General features: G+C 39.2%; 2 protein-coding genes across 4 annotated transcripts in view; both read left to right on the forward strand.

The window, feature by feature from the left end:
* LOC101744621 (chitin synthase chs-2) overlaps positions 1–5,663 on the forward strand; it is a 28,424-nt gene extending 22,761 nt beyond the window's left edge. For both annotated transcript variants that reach the window (XM_038010652.2, XM_038010653.2), the window contains exons 19-24: positions 614–766; positions 1,296–1,472; positions 2,628–2,795; positions 3,767–3,998; positions 4,673–4,842; positions 5,465–5,663. In XM_038010652.2, the coding sequence (XP_037866580.1) occupies positions 614–766; positions 1,296–1,472; positions 2,628–2,795; positions 3,767–3,998; positions 4,673–4,842; positions 5,465–5,602 (1,038 nt within the window). In that variant the 3' untranslated portion in view covers positions 5,603–5,663. The remainder of the gene's footprint in view (positions 1–613; positions 767–1,295; positions 1,473–2,627; positions 2,796–3,766; positions 3,999–4,672; positions 4,843–5,464) is intronic.
* Positions 5,664–13,817: 8,154 nt separating this feature from the next.
* LOC100884166 (chitin synthase A) overlaps positions 13,818–24,520 on the forward strand; it is a 44,857-nt gene continuing 34,154 nt past the window's right edge. For both annotated transcript variants that reach the window (XM_038021719.2, XM_038021718.2), the window contains exon 1: positions 13,818–13,964. The gene's annotated coding sequence lies outside the window, so the exon portion shown is untranslated. The remainder of the gene's footprint in view (positions 13,965–24,520) is intronic.

The following is a 24,520-nucleotide window of genomic DNA, read 5'->3' on the forward strand; positions in this document are numbered from 1 at the left end:
GCCGGCACTGAATTTTTGTGTTTTAATTTAAATTATAGTTTTGAATTTTTATAAAGTCTATCGAATTAATGTGATCCGTAAATATTGCTTTTAATTCAATCGTTCGTGTTCAACGTTAGTTTTGTGAGTATCCTACTTGCACATTCTAACAGAAATCTTTATATCTATCTACATATACCTTTCAAGGTAATTAAAGTTCACTAAACTTAGTGTTTCCCGAGTGCTATGTATGACATGTCCTTTTTCAAATGAGGCTTTCGGAGATTACATAACGGTAGGCAGCGGCTTGGCTCTGCCCCTAGTATTGCTGAAGTCCATGGCAACGGAACTACACCATCAGGTGGGCCGCGTGCTTCGTTTCCCTACAGGGGCATAAAAAATATTTTGTGAAAGTGTGACATAAAGAAAAACAATTGGAGGAATTGGAACAATTGGAATACTTGAGACCTTGGATTTTACCTTATATCTCAAGGTGGGTGGCGCATTTGCGTTGTAGATGTCTATGGGCTCCAGTAACCACTTAACACCAGGTGGACTGTGAGCTCGTCCACCCATCTAAGCAATAAAAAAAAACTACTTTAAAATTTATTTAAAAGGCCCTCTGTCGTTGTAGGAAGATCGCGACGATCTAATCAATCCATATTGGATCGAAGACCCGGACCTGCAGAAGGGCGAAGTGGACTTCTTGACGACGGCCGAGATCAGATTCTGGAAGGACATGATTGACGTTTACTTGAGGCCCATCGAAGAAAATAAAGAAGAAAAGGTAAATCTTTATTTTAAATTTAACTACTATTCTTTTATGCCTTAAGTTCCATGTTTCCTGTATCTCATACATATTATAAATCCATTATATTTTAATGTCTCTAGGTTTCCATGTCTCAGTATAGTTGTAACGGCTGCCCCACCCTTCAAACCGAAACGCATTACTGCTTCACGGCAGAAATAGGCAGGGTGGTGGTAGGCCAGGCACCGAAGGTTCTTCGAACTCATCCCTAAGCTAAACTTCTCGACGCTTTGTCTTCATCGCTGTAGCCGAATAGAGGATATTACGGCTTATTATTGTTTTGTAGTTACTAGGCCTTAGCAAACAATGCTATTGAATCTTTATATCAATAGGTGAAGACAAATTAATTTAGTACCCATCTTGAAAAAAAAAGCATTCCAACTTCTAAATTTCAATTTGTATGTAATTTTACGTCTGTCAAAACAAATGATCACAAATCTGAAACGAAATTAACTGATTTTTTTTAATCTTTCTAAACAACAAATTAACGAAAATTTGAATTCGCCAGGCACGCATTGAGAACGATCTGAAGAAGCTTCGCGACACAACGGTGTTCGCGTTCGTCATGTTGAACTCTTTGTTCATACTCGTCATATTCTTGTTGCAACTCAATCAAAATCTGCTGCACTTCCGATGGCCGCTCGGACAGAAAGTCTTCATCGAATACGACAATGAGAATAACGTTGTGAGTATTTCAACCATTAGTCTCTAGTATCATGTTTTTTTCAGCACTGTTTATATTGAGACTTGGAATGAACGATTCCTTTCACATTACATTTTATTTTTTATTTTTATTGCTTAGATTCGTGGACGAGTTCACAGCCCACCTGGTGTTAAGTGGTTACTGGAGCCCATAGACATCTACAACGTAAATGCGCCTTCCACCTTCAGATATAAGTTCTAAGGTCTCAAGTATAGTTACAACGGCTGCCCCACCCTTCAAACCGAAACGCATTACTGCTTCACGGCAGAAATAGGCAGGGCGGTGGTACCCACCCGCGCGGACTCACAAGAGGTCCATCAGTAAAATTAGTCTCTAGTATCATGTTTTTTTCAGCATTGTTTATATTGAGACTTGGAATGCACTATTGAACAACCCTAATCATATTAGAAAGAACTTCTACGTTCGCGTTTGGTTTATCTCATTGAAGCGATTTGTTTAATGTTTAACTGAACTTTAAAATTGGAACTCATGATTGCTTCGCTAGAGAAACGGGCAGTGGTGGTAGCTACCCGTGCGGACTTACAATACGTCCTACCGGGATATGTTTGGCATTCGTAGTATTTTGGTATAATACTTAGAAGACACGAGTCCGTTCTCCGGTGAATCCCGTAGTCGTGTTTTACGGTACGGAAACTGTGTGTTTAGTGCGAGTTTTTTAAAGTCCTCGATAGCGTAAAAGTTAACTCGAATTTGTATGGAGTTTGAATGTTTGCCTACGTTTGCCGCTAGGGGCCTTGTTCCAAATGCATACAAATTTGAGTTTACTTTTACGCTAACGAGAACGTTAATAAAACTCGCTCTGAGCACACTGACGGGTCAAGCCAGGCTCATACAGCAGTGTCAATGATAAGTTTCACACTCATTATAAGTTTTTTTTATTGCTTAGGTGGGTTGACGAATTCACGACTCACCTGTTGTTAAGTGGTTACCGGAGCCCATAGATATCTACTACATAAATGCCGCCACCTACTTTGAGATATGAGTGCTAAGGTGTCAGTTTTAACACTAAAACGGCTGCCCTTTAAATCGAAAGATAGAGTCATAGACGGGCCCCATTGTGTGAATTAACAAAAGCGTGCGGTTTCGTTTCACGCAATGCATATTGTACGTCCCAAGATCAACATCGAGCAAGAATACCTGACCTTGGAGCCTATCGGGTCGATTTTCTTGATATTCTTCGGCACCGTATTGATGATTCAGTTCGTCGGCATGTTGTTCCATCGATTGGGCACGTTAACACATTTGCTGTCAACCGTACATCTCAACTGGTACTTTACTAAAAGGGTAAGTGTATTTCTATTTTAAACCTAATTAGGAACTGACTAAATGATTTATTATAATATGTGCTATAGGAGTGCTGTGTTTAGGTAGTTAATATTTTTAAGAGTACTGTTTTTTTCGCTATATTTTTTATTTAAATCAGGAATTGACATAACTTGTTAACTGCCATGCAGGTCACCGTTGCCTTACGTGGTGCACTGAAGTAATTATGTCGATTTCTGTTCCTAAGGCGCCCGAATATCTAGTAGATTCTGGGAAAAACTAATCCGAAGATACTAAGAATGAATATATTTCTAAGATACCTTAAAAGACTAAAACATACATTCACAAACAAATGAAGGCAAAGTTAGGCAATCCAGGTGCTTAGTAAAAGAAATCGACATAATTACTTCAGTAGAGCGCTAGTGACCTGCATGGCAGTCAACGTGTCAAATAACACTTTTTTTTATTACAATATAACATGTAATCAATAATAAAGAGTTGTTGATGGCTCATTCTAATGTTTAATACTGAAAGCAATGATTATTGATATTGCCCCTATTAGGTAGCATCAGACGTTAGCATTAATATCATCTGTAATTTTAAAAGACAGAACTGCCCTACTGAATTTTTATCGGTAACCATTATAAAAAATATTTTATTAAAGAAGGAATAAAGTCGAAACTACTTTAAATCAAAATTGCTTTTAGATTCTTGTCTAGATTATATCATACAACATATTGACGAAATCTTGAAATCATGGATACCCCACCTTCGAGCTATAAATCGACAGCTATTTAAACTATTTTAGTGTAATCAGATATACGTACATTTTTCTAACAGAAATAGGCTAGGGACGATGATACTTAATCGTACGAATATACCTACTAAGATCAGTAAGTAATAACGGAACATTTAAAAAAATGTTTGATTTCCTTATTACACAACACTAGTCTGTGATTTATCAAAGTAATGATCAAAAATGTTATATTAAGGCCGGCGAAATGTCAGAAGACGCTCTACTGGAGAAGCACGCTATCGAAATAGCGAAAGATCTACAGAAGTTGAACACAGACGACCTGGACAGACGCGGCATCGACGAGTCAAATCTCTCCCGAAGGAAAACGCTGCATAACCTGGAGAAGTCGCGTCACACGAAACAGAGCGTGATCAACTTGGACGCCAACTTCAAGAGGCGGCTCACCATACTGCAGCAGGGTGATCCGAGTTAGTATCATTTGGTTTATTACTGGTGGTAGGACCTCTTGTGAGTCCGCGCGGGTAGGTACCACCACCCTGTCTATTTCTGCCGTGAAGCAGTAATGCGTTTCGGTTTGAAGGGCGGGGCAGCCGTTGTAACTATACTTGAGACCTTAGAATTTATATCTCAAGGTGGGTGGCGCATTTACGTCGTAGATGTCTATGGGCTCCAGTAACCACTTAACACCAGGAGCGTCCAGCCACATAAGCAACAAAAAAAATGGTACAGACAGTATTTATTAATTGAAAACTTCTCTAGGACCGTTGTCATTTGATGAAACGAAAAAGCGACACTAAAAAGAGACAAAGATAGACCTATAGGATTTAGCTTGAAAGATAATGAGATATAATACATCTGAAAGTTTAAGTTCTAAACTAAAGTGCTAACTAAGTGCGTGTTGCATTTTTTGACTTAGCATTTTAGCGGGTCCTTACGATGATATCCACAAAATGCTTTGTAGATCGAATATAGAGGCCCCACGTGACTATATAAATAATAGAATCAGGCCCATTGTGTGATAAAATACTTCCATATCGAAATACCGCATATTTTCGTACTGATCAAATAATTTTTATGTCCCTACCCTCATAAATCGCAACGCATGGATGCTGTACAACGAACGCTAACATTAATGGAACAGATGTAGCAACTCGCATTCCATCGCTGGGCGCCAATGACGCAACACGTCGCGCGACTCTACGAGCTCTCAAGACCAGAAGAGACTCTCTGCTGGCCGAGAAGAGAAGATCGCAGTTGCAAAACGCCCGGGACTCCGCCTCCGGGTATCTGTACGACCTGCCCAAAGGAACGGTGCGGAGACATATTTATAATTGCTTTATATTGCTAATGTGCCTACAGTCCATATATTAATGTATAGAATAGTCGTCCGCTCTTCAAACTGGAATAATACACAGTCAATTCGTTTCCAGCTAGCCGTGATTTCAATGTCTTGAATCAACCTGATTGGCTGTTTTCGATTTTTTTAAGGAAAACTTATTTACTCGCTATTGACTTGGGGAGTAAAGTTGTAATGCGTGACGAGAGTGTTACGAAAAGTGTGATCGGGCGAGGCGATGGGAAGTTGAGAGGGATATATAAGTTAGTGAAGATAGAAAGAGACAGAGTTACGTTTCATATATTACTCTAGGGGCAAAAGAGAGGTGCGATATTGTCACACATTTTCTTTCTCTCTTTCTCTTAAATTAAAACCCATAATAAATTTAAATATTTATAGAAAATTAATATATGTATGTACATGTATACTGTGCGTATATTAACATACAATATATATACATACATGTAGATGGAGCTAAAGAAGTTTTACCTCAGTCGTGTGGTCTAAAGCACGGTAGTTTTTTTTAAAACACAGCTGATAAGGGTTGAAAAGTCATAGTTTTTTTCGTCGGCGTTGAAAATTCTCTTACTTTCGTAGATGAACGATATGGGAGGTCGCGCTTCTACGACGAGCACGTACATCAACAAGGGATACGAACCGGCATTCGACAGCGACGATGACGAGGGACCGCACCCGAGAAGGAGCACTGTGCGCTTCAGGGAAAACTACGGATGATGTTTATCCAAACGAAAAACGCCTTTATATTTATTACTCAATAAAACAGTTTTCATTGCAACGGTTTTGTTTACTGCCCACGATATACTCGTACATATCTATACTAATACTAGCTGTACCCGTCCGCTTTGCTGGGCATTTAAAATTAACATGATTATTTCTCACCCCCACAAAGTATCTCATCATTAACGCCCCCGCAACTGGTTTAGGGAGTCCAACACTCATATAAATATTAGCCTATCCATTAAGTACATGTATTTTCTACATGGATATCAAGTTTCAAGTCATTCGGATTCATAGTTTATAGTTCATAGAACATTCATAGTTCAGTAGTTATAACGGAACATCCGTAAAAACCACTGTAGATTTATATATTAGTATTTAGATTATAAAGCTGAAGAGTTTGTTTGTTTGTTTGAACGCGCTAATCTCAGAAACTAATGGTCTGATTTAAAAAATTCTTTCAGTGTTAGAAAGTCCATTTATTAAGGAAGGCTATAGGCTATGTAACATCATGAGACCGATACAAGTGGAGCACCAATAAAGAACGTTTCAAAATATTTTCACTTGAAGTGGGGGTAAAATTTTGCGTTATGCCAAAGTAACTATTCCACGCGGACGAAGTCGCGGGAAAAAGCTAGTATACTCTTTTTTTTTTTTTTTTTTTTATAACAACTAAGAGGCAAACGAGCAAGACGGGTCACCTGATGGTAAGTGATTCACCGCCGCCCACGGTCACCAGCGTTTACGCCAGTGCGTTGCCTACCCTTCAGATAAGAATATGCTCTTTTCTTGAATAACCCAATGTCGCAGTTGTTGGGGAAGACCGCTGATGGCAACGAATTCCAGAGATTTACTGTGCGTGGCAGAAAACTGTTTTTAAAACGCATTGTAGTGGAACGCCAACCATCCAGATGGTGCGGATGATAGTTCCGGCGAGACGATCGGTTGCGAAAATCAGCGGCTTCTATTAAATTGAACAACTCCTCGGAACACTCCCCATTGTAAATTCTGTAAAGTATGCATAGGGAAGATAGATCCCTACGCAGTGCCAAAGGATCTAGCCGATCGGCAAGTACAGGATCGTCGACAATCCGAGATGCCCTACGTTGGATTCGGTCAAAGGGAGATAGCTGATAACCCGGAGCCCCGGCCCAAAGGTGGCAGCAATACTCCATGTGAGGCCGCACCTGCGCCTTATACAGCTTAAGGCGGTGAGGCGGCTTGAAGTACTGTTTGGCCCTGTTGAGTACTCCGAGTTTTTTGGAGGCCATTTTAGCCTTGCTCTCCAAATGACCGCCAAACTGGACAACACTCGAAATGTCTACGCCCAGAATGCCCATGTTCGACTTGGCACAAAGGTGTTTCCGAAGAGTGGCGATGCGACAAAGGGGGCTTTTTTAGCGGTGAACGCGCAAACTTGAGTCTTAGAAGGGTTAAACTGGACTAGATTTAGTCCCCCCCAATCGGAAATCTTCACAAGGGATGATTCGATTTCAGACACAAGTTTGTTCCGACACTCATCGACGTGATCCCGAGAGATATTGCTGCGGCCGAAATACAGTGCATCCACGGTACTGTCATCCGCATAGCAATGAATGCCACTGGTATGCAACAAATCATTGATATGCAGAATGAACAATGTCGGGGATAACACGCAGCCTTGGGGAACACCAGCATTTACGGTCCGGGGGTCCGAGCATGAGCCGTCTACGACGACTTTAACTCTCCGTTCCGCAAGGAAACTGCCGATCCACCTACAAAGTCTCTCAGGAAGCCCATAGGAAGGAAGCTTCGATAGTAAGGTTTTATGCCAAACCCGATCGAAGGCTTTCGCAATGTCCAAACTAACGCCTAGTGCCTCACCCTTACTCTCAACCGCCTGCGCCCAACGGTGAGTTAGTAAAGCCAAAAGATCACCAGCTGATCGGCCTTTGCGGAAGCCATATTGGCGGTCGCTGATCAGCTGGTGCTCTTCCAGGTAGCCCATGAGCTGGCGGTTGATTATGGATTCCATAATTTTAGAGAGTAAGGAGGTGATAGCGATAGGCCTGTAGTTGGACGGATCTGAGCGGTCGCCTTTTTTAGGGATCGGGTGTACTAGAGCCGTCTTCCATGAATGTGGGACAACGCCGAGGACATAAGAGTGTCTGAATAAGCGCGTTAAAACCGGTGCCAGCTCTGGAGCACACACCTTCAGCACAATAGGAGATATTCCATCGGGCCCACTCGACTTGTTGACATCCAGGGAGAATAGTGCTTTCCGCACAGCACACTGTGTGAAGCGGACGTCCGCCATTGTGGTTTCACACCTCGGGATGGTAGGAGGAGTGTTCCCCCTGTCGTCAAGAGTCGAGTTTTCCGCAAAGATAGAGCCAAGAAGATCGGCTTTCTCCCTTGCGGAATCGGCCAATGAACCATCCTCCCCGCGCAAAGGTGGAAGCGTCGACCGACAGAAATTACCCTGGACAGCCTTGGCGAGAGACCAGAACGCACGAGAGCCAGATGGCAGGCGCGCCAGTCTCTCGCCAATTCTCCCAACGTAATTTGATTTTGCCAATGCAATTTGCTTCTTAAAGAACCTGGAAGCAGAGTTGTACTTCTTCTTGAGTGAGTCAGAGTTTACATCCTTAGCGGCCTTTGCCCTAGCCCAAGCCTGGTAGCATTCCCGCTTGCGACGATGTGCGTCACGGCAGGACCCACCAAACCAGGGCCGAGACCTGCCACCGACAGGCACCGCTGAGTTAGGAACAAATAATTCCATGCCCTGCAGCACGACGCCGGCAACCGAGTCAGCGCAGGTGCTAGGATCCTCTGACTTGAAGCAAATCTGCCCCCATGGGTAGGATGCAAAGAAAGAGCGCATCCCGTTCCAGTCTGCTGACCTGTAGTACCAAACACGTCGTCTACCAGATGGAAGTGGTTGTGACGAGACGGTGAGAGGCACCACGCTCCGAACTAGGCAATGGTCCGATGACCCGAGAGGAGCATCGACCCATACCCGAATGGGTTCGGGGCGAGAGGTCAGCAGAAGGTCCAATAAGGAAGGCGAATGGTCTTCCACATCCGGCACACGTGTGGGAGAAGGTACCATCTGCGTCAGACCATTGGCAATGGCAAAATCGTGAGCAGACCTTCCCGCATGGTCAGTACGTGTTGACCCAAGCCAGTCAGAGTGGTGGGCATTAAAGTCGCCCAAAACCACAATTTCTGCGGTAGGAATCTGCTCAAGTATTCTGTCAGTGGACACCTGCAGATGCTCGAAGAGCCGGTCAATTTCCGAATTTCCGCTATGAGACCTATAAAGGCACGCGTAGACGCGAATGTGATCCTCACAATCGACGCGCACCCAAAGGGTCGACAGGTCTCTGCCTTCAAGACTGCTGAGCCTACGGTAACAAATTCCCTCCCTGATGTACACACACACGCCGGCGCGTGGTACAAAAATGTGCTCCAGGCTATAGGCCGGGTACTTTAGATATGAAGTGTCCTCCTCCTCCTCGAGTCGTGTTCCTCATGTCTGAGGGTCGTGACCACCATCACCCATGAGCTTCACTTTTAGGATCTTTTTCCACTTTCCCCTGTCCACGGCGTCATGCAGCGCGCTGTACACTGTACTGTCCAAAGCGGTGCGGATCTGATCGGACCAACGAGTATGGCTGCGGCCTCTAGATCTGTTGCCTTCAACTTTCCCTGTGATCATAAGTTTTTCCAGGTTATCGCCGTCTTTCCTCGCAATGTGACCAAAATATTCGAGGATCCGCTTCAGACATACAGTAGACAGTCTGATTTTGATGCCCAGTTGCTTCAATATCGACACGTTAGTCCGGAAGGCTGTCCACGGAATTCTTAGCATGCGTCTCCAACACCACATTTCGAAAGCATCGATGCGCATTCGGTCTGCTGCTTTCAACGTCCATGTCTCAGCTCCATACAAGAAGATAGAGAAAACAAGAGTCCGCACCAGTCTGGTTTTAGTTTTCAGGCCTATCCCTCTATTCTTCCAGATCTTCTGTAGCTGAGACATCGCACTTTTAGCCATTCCGATACGTCGGCGCACGTCAGTTTAATGAAGTGTCAGTTGGGGAGGAAATCTGCGTCTCCGTCAGGAAAAGCAAATCTGGCCTTTCCGTCTCGAGATGGTGGTGGACGGCATTTAAGTTTGAGTGAAGTCCCCTGATGTTAGAAAAATCCACTGCTAAAGTGGAGGGGGACTTCCTCGTTATTGGGCTCAGTTTGCACCCAGCAGCTGTGATAAACGACGCTTGATGTGCCCCCCCAGAATACGATGGGCAGCCTGAGCCAGAGCGAGAGGATAGCATCTCTCGCTCTCGCTCAGAGAGGGATTCTCCAATCTCTAAGAGACTGGTACCCTCCTGGGGTATTTTATTTGTATCACTCGTCGCCATCACAAAAATCAAAAATAGCATAAGGGGTGGGGAAGGAAAGGGAAGGAGAAAGGTCATAGAGGGTGAGGAATTGTGGGACAGGGAATAAAAAGACAGGAAGGGGCCAACTGATACTCATTCCCACACGCAGCGCAACAGTCCCTAGAAAATCTGTTGCGATACGTGTAGTATAATGAAAGTGCCAGTTGCTATTTGGGCCCCGAGGTAGAGGGATAAGGGCGCCGGGACTCTCACTCACCAGTCGAAACGCGGTGGCCTCTAGGAGGCCCCCACTTCACGCTGATTTTCTGTGAGAGGGTAGTGTTTCACCGGTCGATCCTGCCCACCTACGTGCTACAGCGAACTGCAGACTTGGATCTACTACTCTCAAAACTACCTAGTCAGGTCATAAATTCTGTCACATGTTTAATGTAAAATAATTGAAACAAGTTTATTCATTATGTAACCATTCATATACCAAAATGAACTTAATAAAACATAGATTCTTATGACACTAAAGTTTATTCAAAATGACCTCCGTGATTTTGAATACAGGCCTTCAATCTGCGCGGCCAGTCGTCTATCGCAGCACGAACGAGGTCCATGTCAATATCGGCGGCTGCCTTAATCAAGGATGTCTCGAGTGACTCCAAATTGGGATGAGGCTTTGAGCACGCCTTTTCCTCCAAGTGTTGCCATATCTTGTAATCTAACGGATTCAAATCTGGACTGGAGGAGGGCCAGTCTTCGTGCCGGGTGAAGTCGATTTCACGCGCCGCCAGCCAGTCTTGTGTGCTCTTCGCTCTATGAGCTGGCGCCGAATCTTGTTGGAATACCCAGTGCCTGTTATTGAACATGGTATGAGAAACAGGTTCCACAAGGTTCGTCAGGACTGTATTTTGATACACAACTGCATTCGTTTTTACACCTTTCTCACAAAAATGTACCTCTGTTAAGCCCCAATAAGAAACTCCCAACCATACCATGAGCGAGGATGGAAAATGACCTCGTTGGACACGCGGAATACGGTTGCTCGCTTCTTCACTACTGTGTGCATACACCTTATCATTTTGTTTGTTGTAGCTCTCTTCTACGGTAAAAATTTTTTCATCCGAAAAAAGAATTTCCCGATATTTTTTTCCCGCGTACCGCTTCAACAAAGCGCGGCATCTCTTCAGTCTCAGATCCATTAGACGAGCATTCAAACGATGTCCTGTTTTTCTTCGATATGCCCGAAGCCCTAAGTCTTCATTTAACACCCTTTTCACCGTGGTTCTGCTTAACCCCATCTGAAGGGCCAACAGTTTCTGCTTACGTTTGGGATTTCTTTGAATTCGCGCCTTCACAGCTTTTATCACTGCTGGAGTCCTAACAGACCGAGGGCGACCACTTCTTGACCTGTCATCTATACTAGAGTCTTCATTGTATCGTTTGATGGTACGATAAACGAATCTTTTGGTTATATTCAAATTTTTCAGTATTTTAAAAATTTGAATTGGCGCGTAACCGCAACGATGCAACACAATAACTGCAACACGGTCTTCTTTAAGCGTCCACTCCATATTTAAAAATGAGTAAAATTCTAAAAGTATACATTTTTATTTTCATGAACAATTCGAAATTCGAATTCAATAAACTTTTTTGTGGCCAGCATTCTAAAAGAAAAGTTTTTACTGTGTGACAATACTTATGACCTGACTAGGTATATATTATTTAACTATTGTAATCGATTTTGAAATTAGACTAGATTTCGAAGATTCTGCATTAGTACGCACATGGTTTTAAATGCCAAACGTTCTATTGAATGGATCAGTAACTGAAGTAGCCCGACTAGAGAATTGATTTTGACGAAATTCGGCATGGGAATAATGCGAGCCCTACGAAAACGAGAGGCTGTCTTTCATTCCAGTCTGCTTAGTGCGAGTTTTTTAACGTTCTCGATATCGTAAAAGTTAACTGAAATTTGGATGCAGTTGGAACAACGCCCCTAGCGGCAAACCTAGGCGAATGTTCCAAATTCATACAAATTTGAGTTATCTTTAACGCTATCGAGAACGTTAAAAAACTCGGACTAATCAAATTGAGCACGAGTCTTCGCCTAAGCCGATATAGAGTGTAGTGAACGTACCATCCGGCTATGGAATGTGCCACGTACCATCCGGCTATGGAATGTGCCACGTACCATCCGGCTATGGAATGTGCCACGTACCATCCGGCTATGGAATGAGCTCCCCTCCACGGTGTTTCCCGAGCGCTATGACATGTCCTTCTTCAAACGAGGCTTGTGGAGAGTATTAAGCAGTAGGCAGCGGCTTGGCTCTGCTCCTGGCATTGCTGAAGTCCATGGGCGACGGTAACCACTTACCATCAGGTGGGCCGTACGCTCGTATGCCTACAAAGGCAATAAAAAAAAATAAAAAAAAATAGTGAAACCAGACGAATATACAAGTGGAATGTCAGTTTATTATAAAATCGACTGTATATCTACCAAAAATATAAATAATATTTTGTTGTTATCATGTAAATCTAGTTTTCGTGTAATAACGGTCTAAAGCATTAATGATAGAACTCGAACGACCTCACATAACAGACAAGGATTAGAGTACCTATAATGCGAAAACGCTATTAAACAAAATTCTCAGAACGTCTCTATGAAAACTCATATCATTCGGATTTTGATGGCACTCATAGTCCGTTAACATGCTGTTGCTTGCGCGGAGTTCATATGTGAAACGATGGCAAAAATCGTTGAGTCATTCATAGACTTTTGTTGCCGTCACAGGTAGACAGACGATTTACAAATGATAAGTGGTCAATATTGCTCACGGATATCAGTAATTCCAGGTAATTATCACAAAAGCCCATTTTTTGATCTCGTTTGAAGAGGGATATGTATGTGATGGCATCCGGGAAATACCGTGAACCAGAAGTTCATTATAAAGCCGGATAGGATGCGGTAAAGATGATTACTTGTTTCCAGTAAATAAGGTTGAAATTCTTCAGAGTTCTTGACAGTAGTATGGGACACGGATAGAGACAAAGTCTCTCCGCCTGCTCATGTGGCTGCTATGACGTATTAAAACTATTAGGTCCATAGATATGAAATTGGCGTTTTGTACGGGAGGAATATAAAGTAATTTTTTTTTGTAAAATATATTTATTTAATCAAAGTATGTACCGTTGTTATCTATGCACTTTTGCCATCTCATAAGTAGTGCATTGATCCCTTTACTAAAAAAAACCATGGGGGCGAGAATCAATAAACTCAGCATCCAGTGGAATTCAGTTGGAATTTTTAACCAAAGAGTAGATATTTCTGATCAAAGTGGTCAGTACGACAGAACGTCAATTTCATATCGACGCTTGAAAGGCAAACGTGACTAAGCGACAATGCGTGAACTTTACAGTAGACTAATTAAAGTTGAAATACTTGAAAAATAATCTATTTTAACGAATCTAGTTGTAGGATTGAAATGAATTTAATAGACCTAGAAATATATATTTTTTGCGCATCGAATATGGTTATTGCCTATCATTTATGTTTTTTTTTTTTTTTTTTTTTTTTTTATTGCTTAGATGTGTGGACGAGCTCACAGCCCACCTGGTGTTAAGTGGTTACTGGAGCCCATAGACATCTACAGCGTAAATGCGCCACACACCTATATTATGTACAAAGCAGTTATTGTCGCTTAGTCAAGTTTGCCTTTCAAGCGTCGATATGTAAGGAGCTAACATTAAAAAGTGTACCATTTGAAATGCGTAATCAAGATGGTGCGTGTAAGCCAAGCTTAAGGTGAACCAGGGCCGCGGGTCGCCCGGATCGCGCGGCGCCGCAGTCCGCGCGCCGACCGCACGCGCCGCACACGAGCGCGCAACATGCGCACCGACACAGCACCGCGAGTGTACTCTAACTCTCACCTTAACATTGTGAAGTGACAGACTTTCAGGATTACACACAAACCTATACTCAAACGGTGAGCTAATTCAAAATTTTATTTTATACTTAATAATATTATCTCATAGTTAAGTTCGGGGTTGACCTTTCGCGAAACTCGGGGCTACGCGCGAGATCAGCTGCGAAAGTATGCGAGGGTGACTGCAATACCTGTTCATTTGCGTAATTTTAGGCACGGATCTGTTACTTTATTTTATTAGTATTGCATAAGTTTTACATAGAAGTCGTCCTACGATTAATTCAATTGCCTAAATCTATTCGTGCGTATGTACTTTTGATGATAGTTATACAAAGTAACACGCTAATATTTCGTTTACGTGTAACACTTAAAACAGTTTCTCTTTCGAAAGTTTCGTAATCATATAAATGCAAAGTAACAGTCACAGTAGAGCGCTAAAATGACTTGTTCTTTATGTTTTCAACATCAGTCAAAAAATCGAGTCATAAATAGTAGTTTCGGAATTGAGGCTCTGTTGTAAACAAAAGTGAACGTAGGTGGATTGTATGGGAGAGTGGGAAAACAAAGACAATCGTCACTTCCCTCACTTCTAATCATTGATTGACCTCTAAATACCGACGTTAAGGCGATTACATTGAAAGATATAATATTCACACTTGAAGTAATATTACACGAAGGTTTTCGAACCGTGTCAAATGCACGCATATAAAGTAAATATTCGTTAAAAAAAATGTTGATTGAACCGAACCACAATTCGAAGTAAGTTTGATAATTTAATGAGTGTAACTGTACACTCAAAGATATCATGTCAAAAGTCATCAAACAGTTCATTACAATAAATCAGAACTGATGACCTAAACAATTAAACTCTAATGTAGACTAATTGTAAAAGTAAAACACGTTAGATACCGTTTTTTTTAAACGTTTAGGCCTCGCGCACTTCCCGTGTCGTCAAAGGGCCGTTCTCGCTATAAAAACGGTTTTGACGTAGCCCAAATAAACCGTAGTCCTAATTAAATCGTCGTAGCCTAAAGGATAAAGACGCCCTGTGCATTCGTGTCGATCGATGCGACTGTGTCGGTGTTCGAATCCCGCAGGCAAGTGCCAATTTGTCTAATAAAATACGCACTTATCACGAATGGTTTCTACGTTGAAGGAATAACAAAGTGTAGTAGAAAACAAACCCGCAAAATTATAATTTGCTTAATTGAAAAATGTAATATATTTATCGCTTTATTGCGAAACCTACGTTCTAGTTTATGTGTCAGAAAGACATTGTTACATTTGGTTAAAAGCACTTTTACTTTCACGTGTCCAAATGTCCGTAACTAACTCAACTACAGAAACTGTGCGTATTCGAAACATTATTAGTCGTAATGCTTAAGCAGTGATCGTAAAATCGATGGCTTAAAACGTAAAATTGTTATCAATTATAGTTATAACCTACGACTCACAATAACTATTCAAAGTACACGACTAAAAATAAAGTCAGATAGATAAAAGTCACTGGTATTACTTATTGTAAGCGAGCACGGGTGGGTACGACCGACCAGCAGAAATACTCTGCGAAGCAAACTTGCTTTCCGGTTTGAATGATAGAACGGATAATGATCAGAAGATCACGGAGTTCACTCCGGTCGCTGTTTTGAACTTCAAGAACCATCTAATTTAATGGTCATCAATATCACAACGTGAATTTTACTGTCCACTTTGAGAATAATCCTTGAGCTGCTGCTTTTTATTCGAAATCTTTCGTCCATATTAGTAACCTTGTCTTATTTTAGCAATAAACTTTCTTAGCTCTTAAATCGTAACTAAGTTGGAATGACGTCATTCAGAATGTACCTTTAAGCTAAACGAAAGTACGTCATGGATATTTGATGAGGTCAGTATTTTTTTCGTTTTCGCGAGACGTAGAGATAGCTAACTAAAAATATTTTAATTTTTCCTTTTTTATCGAATGAAATTATAAATTAGAATTTAAACCGTGTAAAAAAAAAAAGTACAATGTACAAATCGTAACAAAACGTAATATCTAAAAGACGTGTCTTTAATTGACCAGCGATATCATTTGGAAATGACTCTATACTTATATATTTCGGTGTGAATATGTTAAATGGTCGAAATAAAAAAAAATTAACTGTTAGCTTTCATCCAGACGACCGCGCATTATACACATACATACCTATATCGCATTTGTATGTACTACATGCGGATCTTCAAGACGAGTAGGCGAAATCGTGTGTCGTATTATTAAGCACTCAGTCACTATTCAAAGATTTCTAAACACGTTTTGTTCTCGTCTGTTATCTGATTTCGTGGAAGAGATCTTTATTATTAAATTCCCGAAAAACTTAATAGGTTTATACACTCATTCTTATTGCTGTCAACGGACAGGCGATTGCTTCTCATCATAACGTGAACGTCGCCATCCACTTCGAGGTGTGAAGTCGAAGTCTCAATTGCATTGTATAAAGGCCTTCCCACCATTTAAGACGGAAAAGCATGATCGGTACTCGAAAGAATACAAATATGTCTCCTCGTAGTAAATCAATGAATCACACCGATGATTTTAGCGTCTGTAAAATTACCATAATCTTGTTGGCAATCATGGAAAACCCGAAGAATGTGCGTAAAGAGTCACATACATACGTATAATGTCATACCTGACTCTTGACATTTTGAGGTGTGTTACATCTATGGCTATAAAATAATGTATATTTGTGGAAGTTTTATATAATAAATTGCTTTTCACTTTAGTTGCACTGGTGGCTTTAAGAGCTCTAGAATCACCTGGTGTAAAGGGGTTAGCCAATAGACATCAACACAATATAAGTGTCGTCATCCACCTTAAAAGAGAATGTTTTTCTTTTGTTCCATCTGCAATCAGATTAGACGATGTGCTGTGAGTTTGAAACACGGTAATCTCAATTATTGTTATATGTATTTTGTATAATGCCTTAGTCATATTGTAGACCGAAACGCATGACTTTTTTGAGGCAGTAATGGGTAGGATAATAGATATTGATACACCCGTACGTGGTGGTAGGACCTCTCATGAGTCCGCGCGGGTAGGTACCACCACCCTGCCTATTTTTACCGTGAAGCAGTAATGCGTTTCGGTTTGAAGGGTGGGGCAGCCGTTGTAACTATATTTGTCATGTTTACGTGATATTAAATAATTAGTAGCCCTCAGAAGATCCATAAAATTATTGAAATGTAAAAATGAAAATATAATTTCCATTCACTGCTGCTTCCATTACGTTTTTTTATTATTATTTTTATTGCATAGTCGGGTGGAGGAGCTCATAGCCCGCCTGGTGTTAACTGATTATTGGCGTCCATAGACATCTACAACGTAAATGCCACCACCCACCTTGAAATTTGAGTTCTAAGGTCTCCTATAGTTACAACTTACTAGAAACTTACTAGAAATGAACTGATTTTCAGTATTAAAAAAAATCATGTCGTTATAAATAATAGTATGTGTAATCTATCTCTATGACTAGATTCGGTTTGTTGCACGAGGCCTTGATAACGTCGAGCCGGAAGAAAGTTGTCTGGCATCACCATGTAAGTCGCGTATGTGCTGCAACGTCGTCATCCATTATATTTACAGTTACAATTTATTTACGAACACAATACGAGTATATATTTTCTTTATCTTGCAATCAGTCAGCTAGACTATGAGCAGATGTGTTGAGAGCTGTCAGGCGGTCAGAGCAAAATCTCAATCGAGACTGCTCCACTCTGTCAACCGTGTCTATCAAGACTTAGAATTTGTCGCCTTTTAAGCCTATCTATTAGGTCCGGTGTGGTTAGTTGCATGGCATTATTAGATTATTTAAATAAAAAATCGATGAAATAATACTGCTCTCATTAATGTAATCCGTTCATTTAATAAATAATTTATATGTTTCCAAGAATAATATCTCTGAATACAGTTCGATTTTATTACTTGTGTACCTATATCTAGCTTATTGTGATATGAAAAAAGAACATGCATTTATTTATACATATATATACTTCTTACTTCGATATATTAACGATATCAAATCAAGTTCTAAGCTAAGTCATTACTGCGTTTGATTCGCGTCACACCAGGCTCATGATCTCGCACGATAAAAATTCTTAACTATCGTTACATTTATGGTGTAATTTAGTTTTCTGGTGCAATATAGCAACACCAAGCCATATTTTCCCGTGGGTAGGTCGCAACTACGTATCTGTAGATACAGACGTTTGCCCAGTGAAAAAATCATTAGTAAAATAATAATAAAATCTTTCACTACAATTATTATCGTCTTCGGAAACGACTCCTTTGCTTCCTGTACGCTAAAGTACGCTAAAAGTGTGTACAGTATTTTCGACCGACCGACCCGAACCAAAATAAATGTCGGTTAATAGCATTAAACTTAAAAATTGTACGATTTACGTAACTTTACCACGTAATATAGTAATTACGAGTTTATTACGGAAAAGATTACAAGCGGCTATCTTACTGTAAGCTCGAAATATATTTATTTGCATTGAATTTCACAATATACATGATGTAATTTTAATTGTAATTGTAATTTTAATTTTAATTTGCTTTGATCTTCAAAAATATAAAATCTAATAATTCTAGGTATTTATTTTATTTTATTCGTTAACTTAATTTAAGTAGTATATTACCATCAAAATACTTTATATAAATTTGGTGTATTTCATTAAATATATACCGAATCACAGCCGAGCTTGGCCGAGTTTCACCAGTGCTCTATAAAAGACATCAACGCACGCTCACCTATTGTGCTCAAATTGCTTCAGTGTTGCAAATGTTGAAAAAATTATCTAATAATTTAGGTCAATGAATTTTATGTGTTAAACTATAGCATTTTTTCTCACATAAAATAGCAAACCTTGATAACTCATTAGTAAGAAATTCATTAAAAAAATTGTAGGTTCAATTTTAATACACAAAGATGCTCCTTCAGTGTGACAGGAGTTCGGAAACACGTGTTAGTCACATTATCTACTATTAAGAATTGGTACCTAGTAGAAGATCGAGCCACGACTAGGAATATATTGTAGGTCAAACTAGAATAGAAATGCGGCTAAATTAAGTATTTTTAGTCAATATGGGTAAGAAGATATGTAGCACAAACGACAATGATAAAACATAATACACCATACAATCATTTAAATAAACTTGATAGTGTTGTTTGATATTCAGGCCAGACAGAAAGCGTTTTTTCTATTTACATATATGTATGTATATCTCTTGACGCATATAAGAAAAGATACTATTTTTAGGATGTGATTACCCACACTTTTGATGAAATTGTATAGATTGTGTATTCAGGTATATTTATGTGAATGAAATGAATATTTGGTCACAAAGGTAATGAATTTATATTATATATTATATTATATTATTTATATTATATAATTGGAAATAAGGCGGGGGTAGAACAAAATTATGGGTTTATTGTGAGAGATACATATGTATCGAATTCATTCCAAAATATTCAAATGATGACGTAATTATTGGTGGTTTTTGAATGAATGAAGCGTGATTCATAAATAGTGACGCAAAAATATTTTCGTTCTGTTTATTATTCGTTATAGTCATCAATTTTGTGTAATAAAAATTGGAACTTTCATATTTGAAGGGCGAACGCTGAAAAAGAAGTGTTAAAGTTTTGTTTTAAAAATTATGTTAATATGTATGTAAAATAATGTAACGATAATCCTTATGTAGAGTCAATTCTCAAACAACCACTATTTTCGGAAAAAGACAGAGAGGAGTTCACTATCCCTTTTTTCGTAAATAATTATCAACTGTATTAACTGTATTAATTTGCGAAATTACACAGTTTTATGATGCACGCTTTAGTTCCTAGATACCTATAGAATTTGATATTTCCCTTTGGATAGCTGGGTACAATCTAGAATTTTCTAGAAAACATCTCTGGAAATAACCGAAACTAACTATATAAACAAAGACTAACTAGAAAAAAATATACGTATAGTCAATTATAAATACTTTTTCTTTAATCCCTCTTGACATGAGATCAAAGTCTCAATTGTTTAACAGCTGCCCCACTCTCCAAGCCGGAACGCTTGACTACTTCGCGGTAGAAATGGAAAGGATAGTATCTACGTAAAAGATTTTACAATAATTCTTACCACTAGTACCTAATATATAAAGAATAAAAAATTTACAAATATATCAATGACTTCTCACACAATTTAGCAAAAGAAGTCAAGTTCATTGAATGAAATCTTGCGTTAACAGACCCACTTTCTCTTTTCGTTTAGAATTTCTCGTGATTCGTTATGAATTGTTTTACTTAATGTCGCGCCTATAACCGTGGTGATATTATTATTTTATAGACTATATTATCTACTGAATTAGAGGGCTCATTTTCAACCAGTACTAAGCCTGTTTCAACCTGTACATGCTTCTATATTTCTAGAAGCGTTTTCTGTTGGTTTTTATTTCTGTTGTTCTAATTCTTGTCTAAAACACACTGATTTTCTACTTCATTATACCGTTTCATATAACATATTTGTCTACCCCTTCATGCGTTGAACGATAGTGAAGCAATATGGTAATCAAGAATGTAACAAAGCAACAAATTGAAATATTTAATACGACTCAATAATGAAACACGATTTATTGCTTTATATTATTTTGCAATCGGTACACAGTGATGTGTATTTAACAAAAAAAGAAACACACATTACAGTTATGCATGCGATGCTTCAATTTTTTTTTTGTGCGCTCATTCAAATACAATAATCACAAAACATGACATGTACGAGTATTAGCAGACACTTTTATATGGTTATATATTTTATAGATTACAAGTGACGAAAATGCGTCTTAAAAGTTATAACCTCTTAATACTGTATAATCTATTATATGTATGTATGTATATGTATATGTGATTTTGTATATATTCGTAACTTAAAACTTAATATAAATTTCATTGTACCTACCACTATTTACTCTGCACTACCTTTGGTTGACTGGTAGAGAATGCCTTAGGCATTAAGTCCGCCAATATAAATTTTACATGAAGTGTAATAAATAACATATTTTTTGTCAACCCTAGGCTACTTCCTATAACTATGCTATAAATTATATTTCAGAAAACTGAAAAGAATGTTGTAGTCCATTTTTTTACCGAGAATTTGAGAGAATTTACGAAATTGCTCACAACTATTACCATAATAATTTACAATTGCCGACGTCACCATACCAATTCAAACGTTAGTTTCTCCTGCCTTTTAACGCTATAACCTTCGACGCGGAACACAAGATTATTTACACTATAGCATCTATTAACTGAGACGATGGCATCAAGCCGTGGAAATTAAGCTAAGAGAACTCACATTAAAAGTCAAAGAGGACATAAACGCAACAATTGTTATGCCGTTTTAAAATTTTAGCATGTGATTTAAATTAAAATACGGCGGTATTACAGTTGAAATTGCGACACGGTTTTGGTGTGTCTTTCGTATAAGGAAATGATGATGTTTCCCCATTTGTACAATAGTCAGAGATATGCCACTAAAACGCTTGATTTAAGTTACAAAAAAAGAAATAATTTTACATAATATGATGTTATTAAGAAACACAAAATAAACGTATAATTCATCTACATATATTTCTTGAGTTTATGGTTTCTTGAGTTGAAATTTTATGTACATAGGTATACCATTCCAAAAATCTACATGTCATAGTTAGACTCCATTTACGGAATGTTCGATCGTTCGGTAAAATAGCTTAAAATGGTCAAATTTCCAGAACATTGTCGAGACATTTAGGGAATTCAAAAGTTTTTAACTACTTTGGTGCTCTATGAATAGGTTTTTGCAACTTCGTTAACTACCCACTAATTTCAATACCGATCCAAAGAGCGGGTGTGAAACTGTAACTTACAAGTAAGAAACAAAAGGTTACGCAAACTTTTTTCTTTTCCTACCTAAGCTGATAGCCTTGAGAGGCTGTTTCAGTGTAACCTTAACTAGTAGGTGAGCTCACGGGGCTCAAACCTGATGACGTTGCTAACACGAACCTTAGCAAGAGCCGTGCTTCGCAGAATCAACCACCGGATCGGAAACGCGACCCACTGAGAAGATCCGGCGAGAAACTCACTGGGCTGTGTCTGTGGGTTAATTTACTCGTCGAGCCCTTCGTCGCAAGCGACGGGTTCGATAAGAACGATGACCGGGCGCAAACTCTTATAGGAATATCGCTATGAAGGAATTTTTTCAGCGGTATCATTGAACGTATTGATTTGATTCGTTATTCCTCTGTTTTAGTGAATTCTAAAGGACTTTTAATTTAATTTTACGCCCTAATTTTACGTTGTCTTTATTAAATCGAATGCTAACACGTTAAGTTGTGAGTGTAGAATGACGAGGTCGCCGTGTGCCCGCTCGATCCACGCTCCGTCGATTTTCTGGCACGTTGTTTGTTACACTTGTAAATTACGTCTCCACTTGACTTATTGGTTCGTAGTGTATGATTTATTGTATGTTAATGTTAAAATTTTATACTCCGTTTGCTGTATTATCATAACGATTGAGGTTTTTATTTTTATTTTTATTATTTTTTGATGGATTTATGGTCCCTGCCAAATTACCAATAGCTAATAGGAATACGTTTTCTTAAATCTTTTTTATTAATTACTTTGAGTATTTTTTTATATTCAGATATCTAAACTATTACAGACATAAAACCAGGATGTACTTTACGATTCCTTTAATTAATACCACGACCATCACCACCATGCCCATTTCTACCGTCAAGCAGTAATACGTTTCGGTTTGAAGGGTGGGGCAGCCGTTGTAACATACTTGAGACTTTAGAACTTGTCTCGGGGTGGGTGGCGCATTTACGTTGTGAATGTCTATGGGCTCCAGTAACCATTTAACACCAGGTGGGCTGTGAGCTCGTCCACACATCAAAACAACAAAAAAATAAATTAGGTATACTAATGTAGTTTTACTTGTTACAAACTATAGTTATTTACCCCTTTTCAAAGTTTTAAAAGTTCATACAGTTTTTAAAGGACTTTTTAGTCTGATAGTTTCGCATGATGAATAAATTTTTAAATAAATTAGGACAGATTATTATTATATAAGGATAAGTACACATATAGACATTAATTTTATTTTCGCAAACGTTTACACTATACCTACACTTTCCTTTTTATATATATTTTAACAGCACTTTAACATGTAAGACATTTAGACAGTGAATTTTTACTATCAGGAATACTAGTTTGGCCTGTATTGAAACGGGAGCCATCATAATAGAATTTTGAGTCTTCAAGTCTTACACCATCGTCTTGCTTACTTTTGGTGAAAAGCTAAAGGATATAATAGCCGTCGCTGTAAAGGAAATTCACTGTGTGTTATCTGTGCGAAAGTCACACTTTGGAAATGAACAAAACGTATCTAACTTCTTCATGATATTATCGAGACAAATATTGTGCTAAATAAAGCAATGAGTGTAGAGTAACGTTGCGTTGTGGGGGAGGGGAGTGCGGCCAGCTGGCGGCCGTCAACAGTGAAAGTAAGTTTGGTCGGCCCTCAACGCCATTCCGGATTTACTTGACGGAATAACTATGGTAGGCATTAGCCATAAGATGTAGTTCGCAATGCTATAATATCACGGCGCTTAAGTCATTTCTTACTAGATCATTATTATATAAATTTATGGGCTCAATCAAGTCCAATAATAATGTTAATAAACACAATTTTGGCATCAAATTATTTTTTTATATGAAGCATCAGGCTAAAAGAGGCCGCGTGATTTACTTTGACTCAAAACTAAAAGGTACGATAAAGAAAACAACAAACTTTCTATATTTAACTGCACCGAAAGAAAATATAGAGTCGAAACGAGAAAAAATATATCAAGACCCTGAATACCGAATATCCTTAACATTCATTTTATGATTGAAGGATTACCGGTGGCCCGGAGGCCTTTCCAGTTTCACTAGGACAGGTGGACGAACAAAGGCTCAGCAAGGAGGGGTGGGATTTACTAACAGCTGCCCGAGCGCCTCCGAAGGAGACCTAACAACTCAAGAGCAACTGCTTCGCGAATGAATCTACTACCGGATCGGAATCGATTAACGTTCATAATGATTCCGACCGAGAACCAAACTCAGACTCTATGGCACAATGGTCTTAATAGCTAACCACTAGATGAACGAGGCAGTGGGCAACGAAACATATTTTCCAAAAAATTTTGTACTTTTCAAATATATTCATTAGTATGTGAAATCACATACATTTTACTTATTAGATAGATGACAGTGTTCAATGAACAAACTTGTTTTTTAATTATTATAATTAAAGCTGAACTTACTCGTCATATAATATTATAAGACGGGTGGACAATATAAATTACTAGCTGGCCCGGCAAACGTTTTGCCATATAAATTATATCTAGGAAAGATAAATAACCTAGATACCGACTGCAGCGCCATCTGCCGGGTTGATTTGTAAATGTAAAGAATGAAAGAATGGTCTCGAAATCCACCTGAGGGTACACAGAAAAACTCATTAAATTCGGTCCAGCCGTTTAAGAGGAGCTCAGTGACAGACAC

Source organism: Bombyx mori, chromosome 4, assembly GCF_030269925.1.
Source record: "Bombyx mori chromosome 4, ASM3026992v2".
NCBI lineage: Eukaryota > Metazoa > Arthropoda > Insecta > Lepidoptera > Bombycidae > Bombyx > Bombyx mori.